We start from the raw sequence: 23,005 nt of genomic DNA on the forward strand, positions 1-23,005 counted from the left end.
GACTGGACAGGACAACAAATTGAAAATTGCTTACATTTTAGTAGCACAGTCAAAGTTCAATGTGAATTTCCCCTTTAAAAAGGGTTGGGCATTGTGAAATCTACGAGCAAAGGTGAATGCTAGAAAGTGAAATTGAAAGCAACAAACCTGTTTTAGCTGTGAAAAGAAGGGCAGAAATGCATATTCTTTAAAGAATACATAGACTGAAAATTGCCATAAGGCTCATATTATGAATCATTTTTTCATGACCTTGAACCTTCAGGATTGCCAGAATGATCATCTGAAGCACTGCAAGGTAAGAACACTCTCTGATCACATAACAAAGGTGTGAATGGGATTGTGCTGCACCCTCTTTCCATCGGTTTGTTGTTCTATTCAGGTTCCTTTATGATAATGAGGGAGCGATAGGGTGAGCAGCTTAATTTATTTATAAAAAAAGAATTGATTTTTGAAAATTGTACTTATTTGATTAAAATGAGAGATGGCCTTCCCGTAATTCAGAACTTTCTAGGTAGGTTTCTGGATAATGGATCCAATACTTGTAATTGATAAAACGCACAGATCTGCTTGGTGCTGGATCCTGTACATGCTACATGATAAAACGATAGCAGTTTGGGAGTGACAGATATATGAGCTGCAGCCATGTTTGATAAAAAGCAAAGGGAGTTTCCAGACTGTTCCCTGCTTATTTATTTGTTACTGAATTCCTTTTTGGCGTAGGAAGTTATTTACTTGAGTTTGTAAAGGGAATTTTAATTTGTTTAGAACTATTCAACCGAAATAGTAAAAATTGAAACAAAATGCCAATAACAGCACCACTATAAATCAGTATAAAATATCAGGAACAATAGTAGTTAGTGGAGAAAAAATATACTCACAGTTCACCCTAGTCCATGGGTGGTGCATTACATGTAACAACAGGCAAACAATGTGAGTTATTCTCCAAAAGTAAAGACCAAGATATAATTAAAAATTCAAGTAATTTAGGCTACGAGTAAGTGCCCCCAGTAGGCACGAAATGTGTCAGACCTTCATCTGTATTTCCTAATAAATGACTTGAATTTTTAATTGTATCTTGGTCTTTACTTTGGAGAATAATTCACAATTTTTTGGCTGTTAGAACTATTCAACCCCCTTAGCATAAATATAATCCAACCCAATGTCAGGATGGTCATAACGATCTGTCATAACTGATGTTTTACACAGCGTGACAAATAGACCTGCATAGTGTATAGTGGGCCATGAAGACAGCCAAATGATTGGACCAGCAAGCTGCAGCTCTTCTTCACTTGCACATAGTTAAGATCTGCAGGCCACTATACATTCACCAAAAATTACACAAAACTTTATTTTGTACGATTTTATTGGTGTGTGTATCACTAGACAGCACACTATGGTAGTTCTATTCAATAATGTCCCAGCAGTATTAAGTAGGCATATTGCTACCTCTGTACCCAATTATGATACAATAAACCCAATAAAACATGCTTTATTTCCATCATAGCAAGTTGTATTTGGGTGGCATTTCAGAGATCTCTGAATCTGCTTCATTCTTGTTTTTTGCTGCTTTTTACAGGGAACTCTTATATGTCAGAAATAGTTAATCAAAGCAAGAGACAAGCAATGGAGATACACAATCTTCCTACATCAAAAGGAGGATCTCCTGATCAGTCAGATGATGGCAGCCTCCAACAAAGTGATCAATGGGAAACGCCAAACAATAAAGGCATCCAGAAAAAATCCAGCTTTTTGGAAACAGTTGGAAGTATGAGAAAAAGTATAAGGAGGTCAAGGGGACAATCTGCAAGAGATGATAGCTCGCCAGAAAAGAAAGAGACTGCCAATGGTTCTAAAAGTATAAGCTTTAAAAAGAAAATTAATTTCCGAAAAACAAAGAAAAGTGACAATGAAAATGAAATCCCAGAAGAAAGTACAGAAAATGTCATCACAAGAAGAGAAATTCTTTCAGGTAAGAGTTTTTTTTTCCTAATTCCAGTAGTCCGTATATACCCTTGCGTCTTGGCCATTGTAGGCCAAGCCAATATGGACTTAGAAGACAATCTATGCTTAGAATTTCTTTTCCTAAAAACATTTAATGGGACTGCTTTGCACGAAGGTCTGGAGATCTCTGTCTGCCCCGTGCTTGCTCTGACGAGAAGTCATGTTTGGCATTCTTTCACACTGTAGTTCCAAGAGGGCTTTTTTTTAAGGGGGTCACAACATAAAATATCTGAAACACTGTAAGGGTTAAAAATTTTAGCAAGGCTTTGCTTTCCTTATAAGGAGTCCTATCCCTTCACAGTTTAACCTTTGACCTAGACATGTTCCTTACAACAACACCCAATAAAAAAACAGTATAACATATAAATATGTATTGGTCTCTTTAAGTGACAACAGGTGAATTGCATTTACAGTCACCTGCTGGTCATGTGCTTGTCAATATTTCCTGTAAATAATTAGCTCTGCTTCTCCTTGTATCTGTTATATATAAACTAACTACTGACACAGGAAGCACAAGTAGCATGTAAAAATCTATATTCAGAAAGAATTTGCTGAAGATATTGCCTGAACTAGAATTGTTTAGTATAGTACAACTCTACTGCACAACCCATACACAAAACAACTTTACATACATTTAGAGATGTTCCCTCTAAGTCCAGTATCTATGAATTAAATATTTATTTGCAACAGTACTGTTGTTTTGTCTGAGAATTTTTTTTTTTTACCATATAGGAGTGTAGCCCAGATAGCTGGATCCTATTTATCCAAACTACACATTGAAATCTCTGCATTATTAAAAAATAACAATTACAAAGCTTTTTGAATTATGTCATGAATCTGTATGTACTTTTTCACTGAGAGATGATTCTGGACCTATGGGGTTTTTGTAATAAATAAAAGGATTCTTTTTCAAACAGGGGCAAGGTACAAAAACCAAATGCACATCTGCACTCACTGGCTCACTTACTTACTTATCCTCAGGTTGGGCTCCAAATTCGTGTGCTCAACTGCCTACTCCTGTGTGTCACATACAGAGAGTGGCACAACTCTATGTTCTCAATTCTAGATACACAAACATTAGTGCATATAAATGCGGCTCACATCATCACATGTTCCGGGGGGGGGGTGACCAAAAGGTAAAGACTTGGTGCATTCCCCCACTCATTTGTAGTTAAGCCCTAACATGTCTTCAGATATAATAGCTGCTAGGTTTCAATGTATTGTGGAAAAAAGCCATCCTAAATAGTATTAGATTATTAGTACTGGAGCTAAAAAATGAATAAAACCAATCTAGTAGCACACTGAAGTAAAAAAGCAGTGTTTTATTGTGCCAAAAATAGGCAACGTTTCGGGCTTAACATCAACACTTTATCAAGACTGGGCTGTTGTTAAACCTGAACTTTGCCTATTTTGCACAATAAAACAACTTTTTATTGTACTTATGGATTAGATTTGCTGCATTCATTCATTATTATCCCTAGCAATAGCAACACTCACCCGACACTACAACAGGCGAGAAGTATTTTCTATGTAACTGGTGGGAGCTAAAAAACAATACACAATTTCTAAAGGCACTGAATATATGAAGCCTGTTTATTTTTAGTTAAAATTGCAATTTATGCCATTATTATGCTTTTTGCACCCTACTTTTTAATTGTTCGTGTAGTGTCTCCTACATATTTCCTTCTGTCATTTTCTTTTATGTTCCTCCTGAGATAAATGTTGGTCCCACTCTTTTCAATCTTTTACTTTTGGTAAATTAATCAAGTGCTTTTAGATTTATTTCCTATTCTCAGCAGTCTCTGGTCTAAGATAAAACAAGCCTAAGATAATCAGAAAACCAGTCAGTTCAAAAGTAGCCCAAAAATAGCTCCAGGTGGAGAAAAAAATCTAAAAGATTAAAGAATATATGTGAAAATATCTCCTATCCTCCTCAGGGGAAATGTGCCAACCTGGGAAAAATATAGTGATTGGATTTAATGGGGAGTGAACAGTAGCACCGCCCAGTAAATCAGGTTTTCTTTGTCTTTTAAATTCAAACTAATACTATTACTGGTGATCCTAGCTTCCCACTGCCAATACTTTAAAGGCCATTTTCTTCATTCTTCGTTTAATTATTTATTTCCTATCTTTCCTATATGGTACTTTTAGTTCTCCTCTTTAATTTTCCTTCCATCATTTCCATTTTATGTTTCCATTTTTATCACACATCTGAGGCTAATGTTTGTCTGGGCTTTTTTTTTTGTGTGACCGTAATTGGTTTCAAAAGATATATGGAGAGGAGGAATACTGTATAAAGTTTTGTTTTGGAAGGTATCCAGTATGTGGATTTTCTGGGTTCTATAGAAGTCTATGGGACAATTTCCCAGATATCTAATTTCAGCTGACAGGAAAAGTATTAAAGTTCAACACGTTCTGCCAAATATTTGTAAGGCAAAACTTAAGTGAGTACTTATAATTGTAACATATTTCTCTAACTTTGCCTCCTCAATTATAAATATAGATTGTGGTGTCAAAACTCAGCCTCCAAAAACTTAGTAAATACCAGTGATATATAAAAGAGCAAATTCACAACCAAAAGCACAAGAGTATGTTACATGACACTATTTCAAGACAGTTCAACCTTTGTATACTTTTGTTCTGTAAAAGATTAAGAAACATTCAGCTATTTTTTGTTTATTTTAGTGATGGAAATACATGATCTTATAAAAGGAAGTAATCTAAAGGATGCATTTGACAGCACACGAGCAATGGAAGAAAACCTTCTAGAAGATTATAACTCTTCTAATAACAATGAAAAAAATAGACTGGATATCACCAGAAGAGCCAAGGATATAAACATTTTGTATAAAAAACTTTTCACAGAGATACAGTCCATTGTCAAGCGTTCGCTGCATGAGGAGGACATTGATGAGCAGATTTTAGCCTCCGCAATTTATATTATTAAAGAAGAAGATGAAGGGGATCTCACAAACCAGCAAGCGACTGGAGAAAATCCAGACATTCCACAAATTGGCCAGCGAAGACAATGGAAACAATTATGGAAGGACACCATAAAGGAGTCAGTGACTGAAAGAATTGGTGCATTGCCTGTGAATGAAGCCGACAATTCCCCTTGGCTTGCTAATCACTTAGAGTCATTAAAAACACAAACTGTTCTGGACTTAATCAAAGTAAAATCATTTCTAAAGCCTCTTTACCCTGAGGATTATGATGTGTGTGGAATTTACATTAGATATTTCCACAATGCTTTATCTTGTCACTTGCAAAAGACCGTTGTGCCAAAATGCAAAGAATGCAGCCAGCTGTACTCCTTGCTAAACTGGGTTCTAAATACATACACAAGGTAATATCACTGCTTCAAACAGTCTGGGAGATATGGGGGGTGGTTTTGAGGTATTAATACATAGGTATGGGACCTGTTATCCAGAATGCTTGGGACCTGGGGTTTTCCGGATTAATGGAACTTTCCATAATTTGGATTAATTAAATCATAGTTGGGATCAAATACAAGGCACTTTTTTATTGCTACAGAGAAAAAGGAAATCGTTTTTAAAAATTAAAATTGTTTGATTAAAATGGAGTCTATAGGAGATGGCCTTCCTGTAATTCAAGGCTTCTGAATAATGGGCTTCCGGTTAATGGATCCCATACTCAGGGTCGGACTGGCGGGTCGAAGGCCCCCTGCCTCTGCTGCAACCCACATACAGACCCTCAGCCTCTGTCGCACCTCCTCCTCTGGGCCCCCACACATACCTGTCCTGTAGTTGCAGCACAATCAGAGCCGGAGGGGGGCGAGATAAGGGGGCATCGCAGGCTGAAAACGTCTGGGGCTGGCAGGGCTCACACGGGCCGGGGACCACCGGGTTTTCACCTGATGTCCCACTGGCCCAGTCCGACCCTGCCCATACTTGTATTTTAATTTTTATGAAAAACCATTTTGCATTGCATTCCCTTTGGCATGATAAAAATGAATGATTGTCTGTGCTGTTATAATGTACAACTGCAGCAAAGATTTAGCTTCTTGCCCATATTTCCCATCTAAATCATCTACTTAAAGGACCAGTAGCATAGAACAAAAAAAAAACACAAAGACACATTTAACTTTTAAATCGCTAAGTCTTTATTAATAAATAACTTACCAAAGCTCCGCTTGTGCTCCTCTTCAGAAAAGGCAATCCATCGTACGGCGCTCAATTTCCTTATAGGAGATAGCCAGGGAGGAGAAATCGAGCGCTGCATGATGGGTCGTCGCCGTGACGCCTTTTCTAAAGAGGAGTGCAAGCAGAGTTTCGGTAAGTTATTTATTAAAAAAAACTTAGTGATTTAAAAGTTAAATGTGTTTTTTTTTTGTTCTATACTAACAAAAGTTTTGTTTTTTTTTAAAAAAAATTGTTACTAGTCCTTTAATTGAAGCCATGTTGTGCTGTATATGTAAGAATATCTTCATTCAACATTTCAGTTGAAACAATACTTCATTTGTTTTTTTGTCAATAAAACAATGAGTTATCAGTCATAATAGAAAACATTTAAATAATGTGTGTAATATGCATAATATGAGGCATATACAACCAGCGCATAATATGAGGCATATACACCAGCGCATAATATGAGGCATATACACCCAGTGCATAAAATAAGGGAAAAAAACCCGCGCATAATATGAGGCATATACACCAGCGCATAATATGAGGCATATACACCAGCGCATAATATAAGGCATATACACCTGCTCATAATATGAGGCATATACACCTAGCGCATAATATGAGGCATATACACCCAGTGCATTATATGAGGCATATACACCAGAGCATAATATGAGGCATATACACCAGTGCATAATATAAAGGTGCTCTCCCCGCCTGCCACCTTCAAATGCCGGCTTCCGACTTCCAGGTTCCGGTTTTATAGTCTTGCGTCTGCTCGACCCGCCCCTTTTGTGACGTCATTGTGACATCATCGGCGGGTCAGCACGGGTCTATAAAAGGATCCAACACCAACTGCAATAATCGTATAAATATTCATTAATTTCAATGAAAAGACTTTAGCGCTCAAGATCTTTATTTAACTAAAGGCAAAAATTCAAGTTAGAGTTCCTCAAATCTTGTAGCTTAGTATCCTCTGCACTGACTGTTTCTCCTTTTTTGTATTAAGTAACACACTGTGCCTGCTTCAGGGCTGTCATTTACAATATAAAACCTGTATGCTTTTAGATGTGTGTAGTCCTACTCTGAATTATTTTACACTAGGTGAAGAGGTAGAAGTTAACTGTGGAGGGATGTATTAAGTTCCATTTTTTTATACCTATAATCAGAACACTTGGGCATTTAACATTTATGGCCAACTGCTGTGAGAAAAGTACATTTAGCAGTGTGATACTGTATCTAAGGTATATGGAATAACCTTGGCAATGTAGTTCCCTTATTGGTTAAGTGCCCTTCAACAAGAACTCTTGTTTCATAACGATAAGTGTAACCCTGAGCAGTCGCCATAGCAACTCAGCTCTCCACTGTTTTGGCAGCCCAACTCAAGAGAATAATTGAGCTGATGGGAAAATCAATTTGTTTAAAGCACGTGTTTGTAATGTTAAAAAGCAAGTCGTTTTCCTAATAAGATATGAGTATTTAGCATATTATGATAAATGTACTCAAGCCTGGCACCCAATTATGTTGCTTAAATGTTCTGGCTCCCAGCAAAATAATTTGAACCCCTCCCCCCTTAAGATATGACACATTTCCTAAGTAGGGAATAGTACTGCAAATGCATATTTATGCACAAACATTGGCCAATAGATTTTGTTCTAGTTGTCACTGTAAATGATGTCCTGTTGAATATATGTAATTAAACTAACTTCAGTAGTGGTAGTTGAGAAGATAGTATCATCCTGATGTAGTATGAGCACTACTGTGCATGTACTAGGCAGTTCTCAGACTTCTCATGTAGGAACTCTTTTACTTGCTTATAAGTGTGCAATAAGGAAATTATGGGTAAAACCAAGATCAGAAAATCCAATATGACACTTTTTGCCACTTTGTATCCCCATTTGCCAATATAACAGCTTAATCTAATGCTACAGCCAATGGATTATATATTTGGAATGATTGTGCCTTTATGGGTCATTTACATTACAGAACACAGTGTGTAAAGTTTAAAAGAAGAAATTGGCCATTTTTTGTACGCTGTACTGTGCTCTTATTCTATTTCTGAGGTCTCTACAGAGATCTGCTGCTTGCCCAGGAATATAGCACTGACTGTGCAGAACCTAGTAGGGTCTCAAGTGCTTTGCATTTGTATTAAGCCCTTGCACTTGCACCCTCTGGGTCATAAATTACCCTTGTTGTCTTGATATTACAGACAAAGGGGTATATAGGTATAGGAAACCTGATATCCAGAAAGTTCTGAATTACGGAATGGCTGTCTCCCATAGACTCCATTTTATCCAAATAATCCAATTTTTTAAAAATGATTTCCTTTTTCTCTGTAATAATAAAACAGTATCTTGTACTTGATCCCAACTAAGATATAATTAATCCTTATTGGAAGCAAAACCAGCCTATTGGGTTTATTTAATGTTTAAATGAATTTTTTAGTAGCCTTAAGGCATGATGACCCAAATTACGGAAAGATCCGTTATCCGGAAAACCCCAGTTCCCGAGCATTCTGGATAACCGGTCCCATACCTGTATTTATCAAATACTCTACATTCATTTCTATGGAATTTTGAAAGGTGTATTTATCAAAGGATGAACTTTCATTTTCACCCATTGATAAATACTCTTTTACAAATCCCATAGAAATGAACGGAGAGTGGCGGAATTTCACTCTTGAGGACTGTGGTGATCTCTAACTTCTCTCTTTGATAAATATACCCCAAAAATACATTTGGCAACAGCTTTTGCATCCATATCATGTAAAAAATATACAATTTCAAAGTAAAACTATTAGGTTATCATGACATTTCTTGTTGTGGTAGAAACATATTAGCGAAGTGTAACTTCTGCAAAAATATTACATTTCTTTAAATCCATAAAATACATTTTCCCTGTATGGGACCTGTTATCCAGAATGCTTGGGGTTTTGGTCTTTACGTAATTTGGATCTCCAAAACTTATGTCTGCTAAAAACATTAGTTAAATCCAATAGGATTATTTTGCCTACAATAAGAATTAATTAAATCTTAGTCTGGATTAAGTACAAATTCATGTTTTATTATTACAGAGGAAAAGGAATTATTTATTAAAATATTGAATTATTTAATTATTACGAGTCAAAGGAAGGTGTAATTCCTTTCTGGATAACAGGTTTCTGGATAACGGATCCTATACCTGTAGTAGAATCAACTGCTGAGCTCTGTTTATGGACAAAGCCTCTTTCAGTGCCAGCAATATTGTTGTGCCTGTTCATAATTGAATGTGTTTAAGGGAGGGAATACACTGCTGAAAATAAAATACACATAAGGACTAGTAATCATTTTTGCAGTGTGTTGTTGTTCTGTTTAGTAGCCTGGTACTTTTAAGGTCAATGTGGTTAATAAAGGAATTTCAATAATCTTACTATAATCTTACTATTTTAAGAATCTAATTATTTTATTGTTTTTCAGTGAGGATTTTATGGCTAATCCTGAACTTCAGCCAGAAGTTAATAATGCCAACCTACACTGTTTGCTAGAAAGTGATTGTCTCCATGAATTAAAGGATAAATACAACAAAGAGCTGAAGGTAAGAATATTTATTTATATTTGTAATTATATATCTTGATGCTTGGTATTTATAATACAGTACAGTCATTTTTGCCCAGCTTTCCTTTAATGTGAAAGTTGTTCTTTTGGCTTAATAAGTGACTGCAATATGGAGGATGGCTAAAGCTATTATACATTTTGTGTCTTTTTATACCTCCATATTGCCATTTCTCTGCAGAGATTTGGAAAGTTGGCATCTATTTAAGTGGATAGATTTCCTAATATTGAAAGCAAAAGAAATATTGCATAATGTTTTACAAACTGATAATAAGAGTAATAGACCATGCCTTGTATGTAATATTTGATATAAACCAAGTATTGCATACATCTATGCTAATGACAAAATAAACCTACTGGGTTTTATCATTTTGAATGTTTTTAGCATCCATGAGGCAAGGTGCTCCACGTTATGAAAAGCCCCCTTTTCATACCTGTAGTAACAATGTGTATAAAATATATAGGTTCTACGGATGAGTGAATCTACGCAAAGTTTGCTAAACACATTGGAGTCAAAAGGCGGCAGATTTTTTTTTATGCGCACAACAATTTTTTCTCATTCCAAAGGCATTAAAGGCAATTGGTGTTTTTACTTGATGCGTCTTTTTTTTGTCCAAATGCGTTAACGTCAATGGGTATATACTTCTTTGACTTTAGTGACAATTTTGTCTTGGTGACTTTTTTGTCGACTTTTTTGAAATGTTTCAAAATTGCTGCAGTTTTGCGAAAAAAAATTGCAGATATTGAAGTGCATAATTTTGCAGCAAATACATGCCTAGAGAAAAAAATGTGTTCATGTCATTAATAGGTTCTAGTTTCCCAGCATACATTGCACTCTGCTGAAAGACTGATGTATGCTCTAAGGTCCATACCAATAGCTGACAGATGATAAATTGTGTAGCTCATACTTTTTGTAAGTAACAGGATCCATAGGTTTTACTACTTTTTTCCATAGCTGAATGTTTGGGGCATAGCAGCACATTCTGTGCTTAAACTGCTTCTATGGCAGCATTACCTATAAACACAAATCAACCACATAACATAAGATGAGATGGGTCTGCCATTTTATGTAGATCCCCCAATGACAATCAACTGGGTGGGATTCAGTAATTCCAAGAAAGCTAATACTTCAGAATTATTACTATCATCCAATAGAATACTATAAAGTTGTATATGACCAACATACTGAAGTTGGAAACCGACAAATGGCAGAAAGAAATGGAAACCGATGAAGAAATATTAAAGAGTAATTGCCTACCAATCTATATAGATATTGAGGAGGTGAGTAAAATTTACATTTTCTATGTACTATGTATCTTAAATGGAATCCATGAACACTTTATTGTGATTTGAAAACATGGATACTTGTGGCTAACTTTGCTCACTGCATTTATGTAAATGTGGACTATGGTTATTTTGCCCAAATGGGTTATGCATTCAGCTGCTGGATCTTCATTTTGATATGCTGTTCCCTTTGCAATTTGAAAATATTTTTTAATTACAAAAATATAAAATGTATAATTTGGTTTATCTAGTTTGACAACAATAGACTATAATCAGGGCTGTATTTAGGTCTAATGCCACCCTATGCATCGGACCTAAACACGCCCTTACATTGTGCGCGCTATACAAGCTGATGTCACGCAACGTAATTAGCGGAAGTGACGTCAGAGCACATGTGCGTGACACTTCCGCAGTCCTCTTCGGACCCCCTACCCCTAGGCTCCGTCAACAGATTTCCTTGGCGGAGGGTGGGGAGGGTTAACAAGAAAATTAAAAAATAGGCACCCTGAGGGCCGACCCAAAATCATGCTGCCCCGACATTGTGTCCGCCCTAGGGGGCCTATATATAAATAGAGCCCTGGCTATAATAAACAATATGAAGATTACACAAACTTAACTTCATAATTCATTCTTATACAATATCTAATTAGTAACTGTATTTATTTTAGATGACTGGAAGACACGTCCGAGAATCGGCCAAACTTTCAGAAGATTTGGAAACCTTGGCATTTCATGCTTGCATGACAGAACTGGGTTCTTTGGCTTTAAAGTGTGTTCTTGTTGTTATACATTGTTATTGTAAAGGACTTTAAGGGGTTCATATATTGGTGTACTGTTAACGCAAAAGGGCAGTTAGTAATGTTAACTAATAAGCAATTAGATATGACTAACCTTCTAAATAGTTGAATGTAAAGGCTTGATTTGTAATTACTGTCACCAATTATAGTAAATTAGCTCCATAAAGGCTAAAGCTGGCCATAGAAGCAAAGATAAAGTCGTATGAATCTTTATTTCGTACGATTTTTGGACTGTGTGTGGATTATCCCAATTTTTTTCATGCCATGTCGATCAGTCGTTTAGTCCATCGGACAGTTTAGAAGATTTCTATCTCTGCATCTATTGCCTATCTCACGATATCAGTGGGTGACTGTCACTACTATTTGTCAGACATAACTTTCGTACGATTGCCGTCTTTGAATTAATGGCCAGAATATTGTCTGATTTGTTCTTTGTACTACTTTATTTAATCTGAATGGTTAGTGGTTGGTTGGGAGATTGCAATGAACAATCATTTGTCGGACATAAGGCTATATCTGCATGTCTATGACCAGCTTTAGATCTAACCATCAAATGAAATAATTCCCTAGCACATGCAAAGCATATCCAGGTTTGAAACCAATATTAATATTTAGGCTGGGGACAGATAGTATTACATTTATTATACAGTAAAACCAATTTTAATATTTAGGCTGGGGACAGACAGTATTACATTTATTATATCTCCATTCATTATATTGTGATAAATGTCTTTTTTCAAAAATTCCTCTAAATGTGCAGTCTGCAAGACGCATTCACTCAGCATCACACCACCAAGAGGTCTGAAGTTAGAATCACTGAATTATTCCTTCAAAACCTGGTCATCTACATAAACAGCTTTATTAAATTAAGGTAAGTACATTGTTAATGTGTCTAAAATTTGTACTGAAAACATTTTTAAAATTAGCAGATTTACTTTTTATTGGCAAGGAAAGGTTTAATAAATCTACATTTTCCCTACATTTTTTCCTGTCAGTGTAACTGGGTCAGGGGCCACTAGAGAATAAATCAGTGAGGCAGAAATCTCTTTGCTAGTATTGTTGCTGGGAGCATATAAAACAGAAAGATAATGGTGTATTTCTACGTACCCAGAACAGACAGAATGTAAATTTGACAGCCAATCACAAGATAAATAGCTGGTAAATTTATCACTGTCTCTAAAATATCCTGCAAATTAATATGTTTCATAGTTTTTTGAGTCCATACATTACTAGTGTGTCCCTTATTAGCACCTAAGGCAGAGAAGCTGATCTGCTGGTATAAGGCAGCCCTGGGAACTCCCGAGGGGGGTGAGGGCTGGGAATTGTTAATGTCAGCATGTGTAGGTACAGGAGATGCCTAGACGTCTAGCATTGAATGGTGAATTGTTTACTTAAGGTAAGAGAAAAAGATCAGTCAGTATAAATAGCTTCTTTCTTAAAGTGCAACTATTTGATTAGATGGCACACTTTTTAATTGTTGCAGTTACCTGTATAATACCATTGCTAGTAAGGTTCGTGTAGACTTGCAAATTTTGTTGTTGGATAAGATGTTTTGTCTTCAGGGCAAGGTTTCATTCAGTTATTCGGGTAGTACAAGGAACGTTCAGAATACACATTATCGTACGGATATTGTTTGTTTCATAGATCAGGCAGGTTTGAAAATCTTCCTTGGTTTGGCTCAGACAAACCTTAATATTTGTGTACAGTAAACCTGACCCTTAACAATAGAGCAATTGTGGCAATGAATGATATTCTCGACCGATTCCATCTTGCATCTTTACATGTATCTATAGTCTGCCAAACAATATTTCCTAAAAATTATCAATTGCTTTTATGACTGTTATACAACAATAGGGGGCATCTAGCTGCCAGCACAATGCGCAGAACACTGCACCTGCGTCTACCAACCATCCCTAACATGCACATAAAAATCACAGGCTAGTTAGGGGAAGTCTAGGGGACAGGATAGTGGAAGTCTACATGTCCCTCCTATACATGTCGGTGTACTGTTAACTATTTAAAATGATTTAATAACATATATATATATATATCTGTATAACACATTTAACATGGGGACCTAGTAACACCTTCTTCATCACAAAAAAAATTGCTCACCAGGTTCACAGGTCAGTTTATCTATGTAGCACCAACCCTGGGGAATCTGGGTTCCCTCTGAAGGAATCATATATATTTTGACAACATTGCTGACTTTAATTAAAGCTGGCCTTATATACCATCCTGGACATACCTGTATTAGAGTGAGCAAGCTTTTATGTTTGTGTTGCTAACGCTAGAGCCCCTCCATTATATACAGTACCTCTTAAGCAACCTCCCTCTTCAGTTTTTTAAAACTATTCTAAAAATACATCCCTTGAAAACACTGTGTTGTGTCTTTAATGGCTGCAATGAGGCAGTTAATAAAGCACTGTTACACCTTTACTCATTCTTGGTTACCAAAACATAACACACTGGGTAGTGTGGCTAGCAATTGGTTAAGCAGAAAATACTATGGCTGTACTACTATATCAAATATTTTGTGGTGTTTAGGAACTTCATATGGGTTAAAGGTAAAACTGAGAATATCACCAGGATGTTTCCATACTTTATGCAGGCCCATACCTTTATCAGCACATTCCTTTTATATGAAGTTGTTTGACTTTGTAACTCAATATAAGTCTATATTTTCCTAGGCAGAGCACTATGCAGTCAGATGCAGAACCCTGTAAAGAAGCAGAAGACAGGCTGACTAAAGCTATCAACAATTTGACAAAGCTTTTCTTCAGTTTATTCAGTAAGGAGAATCAGGTGAGATTTCTATTTGAGGAAATGTCTGTTTCCTATAGTCTGACTCATGTTTGTATGACTCATGACTAAACAAATTACTGTCACAATTATTTTTTTTAACAACTAGAATACATATTATGAATAAGCAATTGCACACAGGCAGTCGTGGATGTTAAACTATATGTTTTTAAAGGGGTTGTTCATCTTAAAATTAAAACATTTAGTATGATGTAGAGATTGATATGCTTGAGACAATTTTCAATTGGTCTGCACTTTTTTCTTTTCTGTGGTTTTTGAATTATTTAGTTTTTAGCAGCTCTCCAGTTTGGAATTACAGCAGCCATCTGGTTGCTAGGGTCCTATTTAGCCAAGTAATCGGGCAATGGTTTGAATGAAAGACTGGAATATGAACAGGGGGGAAGCTGAATAGAAAGATAAGTAATAAAAGTAACAATAAAACTGTAGCCTCACAGAGCAACAGTTTTTGGCTCCAGGGGTCAGTGACCCCCATTTGAAAGTTGAAAGATTCAGAAGAAGAAGGCAAATTATTTAAAAAAAAAACTAATACAAAATGAAAACCCAACTGAAATTTGTTTAGAATCGACATTCTATAACAGTGCTGTCCAGCTGGTTGCCCATGGGACCCCCTTGTGTGCCCCCCCCCACATGAAAGTCTGCCTGCTGGAACTGCTTACTTGTGTAAACTTTAAAAGTATCAGTACTGAGATTAACTGGCCCCTGCATTGTTTACACCTCAAAATTCATGCCGTAAACTCTTGCATTGTTCACACCTGTAATCGCCCCGTATTCCAGACTGAAAGTGCCACATTGTTGACCTATTCACACTGCATACAAACTGCTGGAGGGGCGTCACTGTATGTAGCACAGTATGAACTGTTCATCTTGGAGTAGATTTCCCTTTCTCCTGCTGTATTCTGCTTGCCCTATTCATCCTTGTGTGTGCCATACTCTGCCTGCCCTATGCTCCCTGTGTGTGACATACTCTACCCCATACTCTGCCTGCCCTATTCATTCTTGTGTTTGCCATACTCTGGGGTCCATTTACTAAAGCGCAGTAAAAATATTCGCACAAAATATAGACAAATTTGTCGCCAAATATGTTTTCGCCAGTTTACTAACCTGCGGTAAATATAAATTTGCAAATTTTCTCTTTTTTTTTTTTTGCCCATCATTCTTTGCTGACAGGAGACAGATCTGTAGCTATTGCTGACAGTATGTTTTGGCTTCTATCTGTTGCAACAGCAGCAGTTTCAGCTCAGAGGTGTATTATTGGCAGTGGGCGTCACAGTCCAAGGATTTGTCAGCTTCTACGATTTTTTGGTTTCATTAAACTGTGCATTTCTATGAAGCAAAGAGATTGACTGTTGTGATTTCTTGTTCATATGATTCTATTGGCAGAAGGGTTAATATGATGCATACATATTTGATTGGTGTTACTCTGGTAATCTTGTTCGATGGTATAATCATCAGTCAATAAAGTTTATGAGTTTTGAAGATGCATTTCTGGCCATAAATGTCACAGTAAAAATTGCCAAAATAACCGCCATAAAACAAGACTAATTTATAGCATAAATATTCGCAAACACTTAATTCGTCGCCAGAAAATTTGCAACTCGCTAAAACCCGTTAACGTAAGATGGTTGATTAACGTAAGTGATCACAATGACTTCTGAGCGCATCGCTGTTTAGTAAACTTAGTCACTGTGAATATTCTGGCAGAAAAATATTAACAACGATTACATGCGGAAACTTAGTCAGATTTACCGCACTTTAGTAAACGGACCCCTCTGCCTGCTCTATGCTCCCTGTGTGTGCCATACTCTGCCTGCCTTATGCTCCCCGTGTGTGACATACTCTACCTGGCCTTAGCTTGCTGTGTGTGCCCTACTCTGCCTGCCTAATGCTTCCTGTGTGACATACACTGCCTGCCCTATGCTCCCTGTGTGTGCCATACTCTGCCCGCCCTATGCTCACTGTGTGTGCCATACTCTGCCCGCCCTATGCTCACTGTGTGTGCCATACTCTGCCCGCCCTATGCTCCTTGAGTGTGCCATACTCTGCCTGCCCTGAGCTACCTGTGGGATGTGAGCCTGGTAGGGGATTGTTCTGGGGGTTTGTTAGCGTTTGGAAATTATTGTTAGGGGCCCCTAAGGTGTTTAATCATGTGATGGGGGCACTGTCCTATCCACAGAGGAGGAGGAGGCATATAGATTTAAGGGTATTTTTAATATGGCTTACATTTTTCACATATTAGTGACATCCCTGCAGTGAGAACCAAATATTAGTTTTTTTGTTGTGCAACCACCATTAATGTGGACATGGTCTTAAAAGTTCTTGTGGTAACATGGGTGTGGCTTATAGTAAGTGTGCTTTAAAAACAGGGAGTGAAAGCAATGACTTGCGTCATCAGCCCTCCACCACATAGGCCAGAAAAATTTCAGCCCTCCATAACACAGAAGTTGGACAGCACTTTTCTATAACATACTAAAAAAGTTAACTTAAAGGTGAACTTCCCTTTTAAGTAACCCAAAAATGCAACAGTAAATCACCTGTTTTCACCCTCTGTTTTTATACCTTGTATACATTAGGCCAGCATTACTGTATAATACAGGGAAGGGTGTAAGTGAGCCTTGTTATGTCACCACTAACGTTAGCTGGAGTCTCACAGCATGTTCCACAAAGAATATTTCACCCACATCACGGTGGAGCATAAGGATGGCCAACTGAACTGCAACCCTTTACATATCACATAACATTACATATTGTACAGGGTGCATTTCCTCAGCACATAAAATGTAAATCTTTAACCATTCATTCTGGGGGTAATGAGTATTATCCATGTTATAATTTATGTTTTGTTTATTTTTCAGCCGCATTTTCAGAAGCTTCTAACTAAAAAGTGGATTAAAAATGATACTGCATTCAATGCAATTATGAAATCAGCTGAAAACCTGCATGAGAGCCTGATATATTTAGCTCAACCTTCTCACAAGGTATGAGAACAAGCAGAGCACTAATAACATAATAGAGGAAATTTACATTGCAGAAGGTAGCATTCTTTTTTTGCAGTTTTCAGAACTCCCTGTGCTTACCTCCAGATATACAACTCTGAATGTGTTATTTATCACTCTATTGTTAAAGAGGGAAGAGGGAGGCATGTTCTTGCACATCTTAGTGCTCTAGCACTTGCTCCTCTGGGAGAAGTATATGACCCCCTATGTCTGTGTTTTTAAGAAACTGATAGGCGTAGCATCTTTCTCTTCTTCCTTCGAGTTTTCCCCACACAATTCTATCATAATTACTTTAAATTAAACTTGCCCCAAAATTTTGCCTCTAGACTCAAGTCTTGCAACTATAAGGGCATAAAGTTACCACCTCTTTATAAATCACATAAAAGTTGCACTCACATCATTATGGGCACCACATAAATGGGTATTTATTTACATATCCTCTTAGCTGCTTGGGAGGGCCCTGGGTATTAAGGAAAAGCTGTGCCTATTACCTGATCAATGCAGCACAGAGTTCATGTTATAACAGGTGATGTGAAATTAAAATGTAGTATAAAAAGGCATTAATGTTCTTATGGATTACAAGACTCTGAAGTGGTCCAGTTAGAAGTGGGAAAGATCAGCAATTTCAGCAAATTCTGAAGCCCCTTCACAGAAATAAAAATCGCAACAATGCAACAGCTGATACATTTTAGTGCAAACATATTTCAATTAGAAGCAGATTCAGGGCACAGAAAAAAAACAAATCAAGATTCTCAATAAGAAATGTCCTATCACTGACACACTCTGGGCAGGGATATTACAGATGCAGATTTAAGAGGAAACAAGGGAACTTTTTTTTCTGTATGTTAGATTAAGTACACTTTAACTCCGTGTGGGAAATTGGATATAGTTATACCCATCTATATATGGATAAGACACAATTCTTCTTTACAAAAAAGACTCCAGTGCACTAAATAGTTACTTGTTTTAATGTGATTTACAGGCACACATTTGTGGGCAGGCCACAAAGCATGGGGCCTAGGGTGAATAAGTTTGGGGGGCAGCATGCCACCAGCTGGCCATAGGGGGAGTGGGGGGCAGGGGGGTAAGTGACCTAAGGGGGCAGCAACTTTAAATCTGGCCCTGGTGATTTAACTTATGGGTTTTTTTCTACAGGAGTTTTTAAATGGCATTCATAAGCACCTTGTTAAAGAATACCTAACGCAGGTTATGAAGAGAAAGTTAAGACTAAATCATCTGAACCGTAAAAAAGCATCTGATAAAATGAGCCAGGAGAGTGAGGCACTTGAGAATATTGCAGAAAAGCTGGTAAGAGTAAAACAGCCCCTTACCATACTCTTTGAAACCATTTGCAATAAGGTACATATTACCTGCCCCTTTTGTGCATTTATTTTGAAGAATTATTTTGATACTTATTCCTGCTCTGCCCCAAGAGACTAACACAAATTCTATGCCACTAGATGGGCCCCTTTCACAGTGCACTGTTTATTTGCTGTATAAAGTTATTGCAGCATAGTATATAATAATGGGCTGCCACCATCTTGGATCTTGCCACTTCCAGCCACCTGTGGAAAAGTGGGGCTTGTTATTACCTATTGGCCTCCCAATAATACATGCTACAAAGCATATCTGAATCACCAAGGTGCTATGAGTCAGCCCAATTGCCAGAAAGTCTTTCAAAAGAGGAACAAATAGTCATGAGCATTTGACTGTTAAATACTATCATTCATTTTACAGGGATCAGACCAAGACTGGTTGTTTCCTGCAGTTCAGTACATATCTGATATCATTGGTTTGAGAAAAAAAGAAGACATTTCAAAGAAGATTGAAATGTTATTCAAAACATATCCAGATTTTGGGTAAGTCCATTGGTTTTAATATACATGTGCAATAAAAATAATATTCTATTCTTAAAATACAAGAAAAAATGGTTGTAGACAAAGTATAGTACTGAAGGGACAAACATATGGCTAGAGGAAAAAACACACTGTATTAGTGGAGGGATACTGCAATAGAGTGCTATTGATAGCATGTTGGCAAACCACAACACTTGGACCATGATAAATAGATAAAACCCTGTTCAGTGGTTCAGGAAGCAGCTCTTAGGCAGGGATGTAAGCAAGCAGAGAGATGGAGGAAAATATGGTAAAATCATAGGTGTGAAGACAAAAGCTCAGCTGTGTAGAGGGGTAAGAAAAGCCACCTGAGAAAATTCCAGGAGATCAGCAGAGAAAATGGGAAGGGGGCAGATCAGGAATAGGGCAGGAAGGCAGCTGGAGGATGGCTTGGAAGACAGGCCGGAAAATTGTCTCAGTGGAGGGTCTGAAGTCACTGTAGAAAGCTGAGGAATAAGCAACTATTTACAGGGTCAGGAAAGCAGCTGCAGATCCAATGTAGAGAAGGGAAGGAAATTGCATAATGGAAGTGTCGTTTCCATTTATGACTGTACATGAGGAAGCACTGAACTCCTAAAATTGTGCGGTATGCACCTCCCTAAAATGAATGTAGAAGGCTAGCTCATTCCATATGTGTTGCATTTAAAGTGACCCTTTTTGGTTCTTCTGCTAACTTGGTTTTTTGATAACTATTCAATTAACTCTTTGCAATATGTTGGCGCTCTAAAAATACATGTTAATAATAATAATGATGCCTGGACAGCATGAATCTATTAGTGTCTTTCCTCTGAGACTTGTAAGGGCAATGGTAAACTGGAAGTTTTATTTAGGGCTATTTGTTGTTAAAATGTTCACTACCCATCACAAGTCACTTCATTTGAGCATAAATAAAAAATAAATTAAAGAAATAAATAACATATTTGCATTGATGGTTAAATGTTTGGGAAACAATATTTAGACAATACAGAAACTCAACCTATTGTATTTTTCTCATTTATAGAGAGGAACATGTTTCAGCCATTTTGTATCTTCAAGGAATGAGAAGAAGCAAGAATCTATCAGTGCAGCACTTCTTTAAAGAACTACAGGCAAAAGAGCCTCAGAAGGCACCACACATGCTCTTTGCAGAGATTGATTGTCCTACACAAACTTTCTGCATGCCACTTATGATCTAAATACCATTGGGATCACATGAGTTGCTCACAGTCACAAGTCATGCTTCGTAACCTCATAGATTATATATCATGCTGGTAGAGTTTGGTTTCCAGCACGAAATATGCAGGAAATACACAAGGGAGTGAAAGAATAATGCAAAATCAATATTCATGGATATCGTACAAGGAAATATGGTCCTTATTGTTAATAGGCTGCTATTAGAAATAATACATGATACTGTATTGTAGATTATATATTGAATATCTGGCACTGTAAACAAACCTAATAAAAAGTTTAGCCAGAACATATTTAGAGTTTAACACTGCAATATAATATTTTCTTGCAGGCACTGTAATATTTAAAATCAAGCACTGGTGCTCACCATGCCTGAAAACTCCTCCAAGTTAAAGTCCACTACAGTGCAAAAAAAGATAAAGGCAATAGATCCCTGCACTTGAGTCTACACAGGTCCTGCACTTGAGTCTACACAGGTCCTGCACTTGAGTCTACACAGGTCCTGCACAGACCCACAACTATGATTTTTACCCACTTAGACCAGTTACCCGATCCAACCAGCGACTGCTGCAACTCGACATACTAAGCATTGGTTACCATGGGATGCAAGTGATATCATTTCAAACTGTGAGAGTCAGAGAAAGACAAAGGAGCTGACAAAAGGAGTAAGATTTGCTTGAGACCCAGAACCCAAACCATATATTTGCTTTCCCCATAACTGCCTCCACAAGTCCTACCTGCAAAATACTTGCTTTTTCTTGGACAACCTCCAGGTACCCAACTGTGCATTCTATTATCTGTGTCAAGAAAAACCACACAATCTCCCGTGGAAGACCCCTTTGTTGGAGATGTTGGAGTTTAACCACAATACAGAAACGATAAAAGACAATAGCTGTTGACTACCATAAAACAGTGACAACACAACTTCTTTTGAGAGCAGAAAATACAGTAGTTTAAATGGCATTACCTCTTCAGCTGGAGGATTTCATAGGTTTTTTTTCACACTCTCTCTTTGATATAAATGAGTACTGCAACCATACTCATTGGTTCACATCATTTACACATTCAATTAAATTTACATAATGTTTACTTCATATTATGTTCCTTACGTATATGTTTTTATCACAGTTTTGACCTCTGTAGTCAACAATGGGTATTGTAAATAGCAACCAGGCATTTGCTTGCAAACATGAGGACACTTGCTATGAGTTTTTAGGCCAGGAGAAATGCTTGCACCTGATATCACATTCAACCCAAAATGATATTTTCTTCCTCTGTCACTTCTTGGTTCTATGACATTCTCTGTTGCATGCCAGTGATGGTCCAAGAAAATAAGGCATTGTATAATTATGAAACATACTTGACATGAAATTGTCCTTCTTTATGGACATGGAGTAGTACTCGTGTACATGGCATGCTGCTGTTTTTTTTTTTTTTAAAGTGGTACTAACACTAACTAAAGTGACCCTGCTGCACCACAGGTTCTGGGTTCACTTAAACCCTATAGTATAATAAGTCATGTTGTTCAGTGCTGCACTGGCCAAAGCAGAGGAGATATGGTGGTTGGATCCTGACAGAAGAATTTGAAACCTTCATTGACTGTACCACTAGTCCTAGAGAGTTTAAGTGACAAAGTTACCCCAGTCCCGTTGGTTCTGGGGGATAAACTGATGCCAAGGGTCAGTATCAATTTAATGTTACTGCGAAACTCTAATTTTATACTTACAGTAGTTTGGGAGATTGGTCCATATAAATGCTATTTTTACATATTCCAGTGTTATTTTCCATTTGAGTTTAACTGTAGTACAAACATGATGTGCCAGATAACTGTATTGTACATTTAGTACATTGCCTCTGTGAGTGGTTTTATTGCTTTTATGTAAATATTAAAGCTCCCATGGAATGCACCTGGACATAATGTAACAATGGCCCTGTGTACTGGATGTTCCTGTTTTATACAATATGTGTATTTGTGTTGTGCCCAGTGTCGGACTGGCCCACTGGGATACCAGGAAAACTCCCGGTGGCGTCAGGTGGCCCTTGTGCTGCTAAAGATTTGGCATATTTCATGGCCATTCCCTATTTCTTTGAGAACAAAGACTCTAAATAGATGGAATAATTACAGTATGTAAAGAAAAGAGACTAGGAGAAAAGAGGTTGAGTGAGGAGAAGAATAATAACAGTACTGAAAGTGGGCCCCTGGTCTATGGTTCTTTGGTGGGCCCCCTGGTGTCCCAGTCCGACATTGGTTGTGCCCACAAAGGTTTTAGCTGAAGCTCAAGTGCAATGCGTTCCAAGATGCAG

General features: G+C 37.3%; 1 protein-coding gene across 2 annotated transcripts; it reads left to right on the forward strand.

Moving 5' to 3' along the window:
- Positions 1 to 61: 61 nt before the first annotated feature.
- Positions 62 to 22,703, forward strand: LOC108698789 (exocyst complex component 3-like protein 4). Of its 2 annotated transcripts, XM_018230575.2 has the most exons (12): positions 65 to 295; positions 1,577 to 1,969; positions 4,687 to 5,347; positions 9,605 to 9,722; positions 10,895 to 11,020; positions 11,692 to 11,792; positions 12,581 to 12,691; positions 14,511 to 14,625; positions 17,496 to 17,618; positions 18,792 to 18,944; positions 19,374 to 19,495; positions 20,532 to 22,703. In XM_018230575.2, exons 2-12 carry the CDS (start codon positions 1,588 to 1,590, stop codon positions 20,704 to 20,706), a joined length of 2,187 nt encoding a protein of 728 aa, XP_018086064.1. In that variant the 5' UTR covers positions 65 to 295; positions 1,577 to 1,587; the 3' UTR covers positions 20,707 to 22,703. The 2 variants fall into 2 exon arrangements, with proteins under 2 accessions (XP_041429015.1, XP_018086064.1); XM_041573081.1 differs by lacking the exon at positions 18,792 to 18,944 and having other exon boundaries at positions 62 to 295.
- The last annotated feature ends 302 nt before the right edge of the window (positions 22,704 to 23,005 follow it).

Source organism: Xenopus laevis, chromosome 8L (assembly GCF_017654675.1).
Source record: "Xenopus laevis strain J_2021 chromosome 8L, Xenopus_laevis_v10.1, whole genome shotgun sequence".
NCBI lineage: Eukaryota > Metazoa > Chordata > Amphibia > Anura > Pipidae > Xenopus > Xenopus laevis.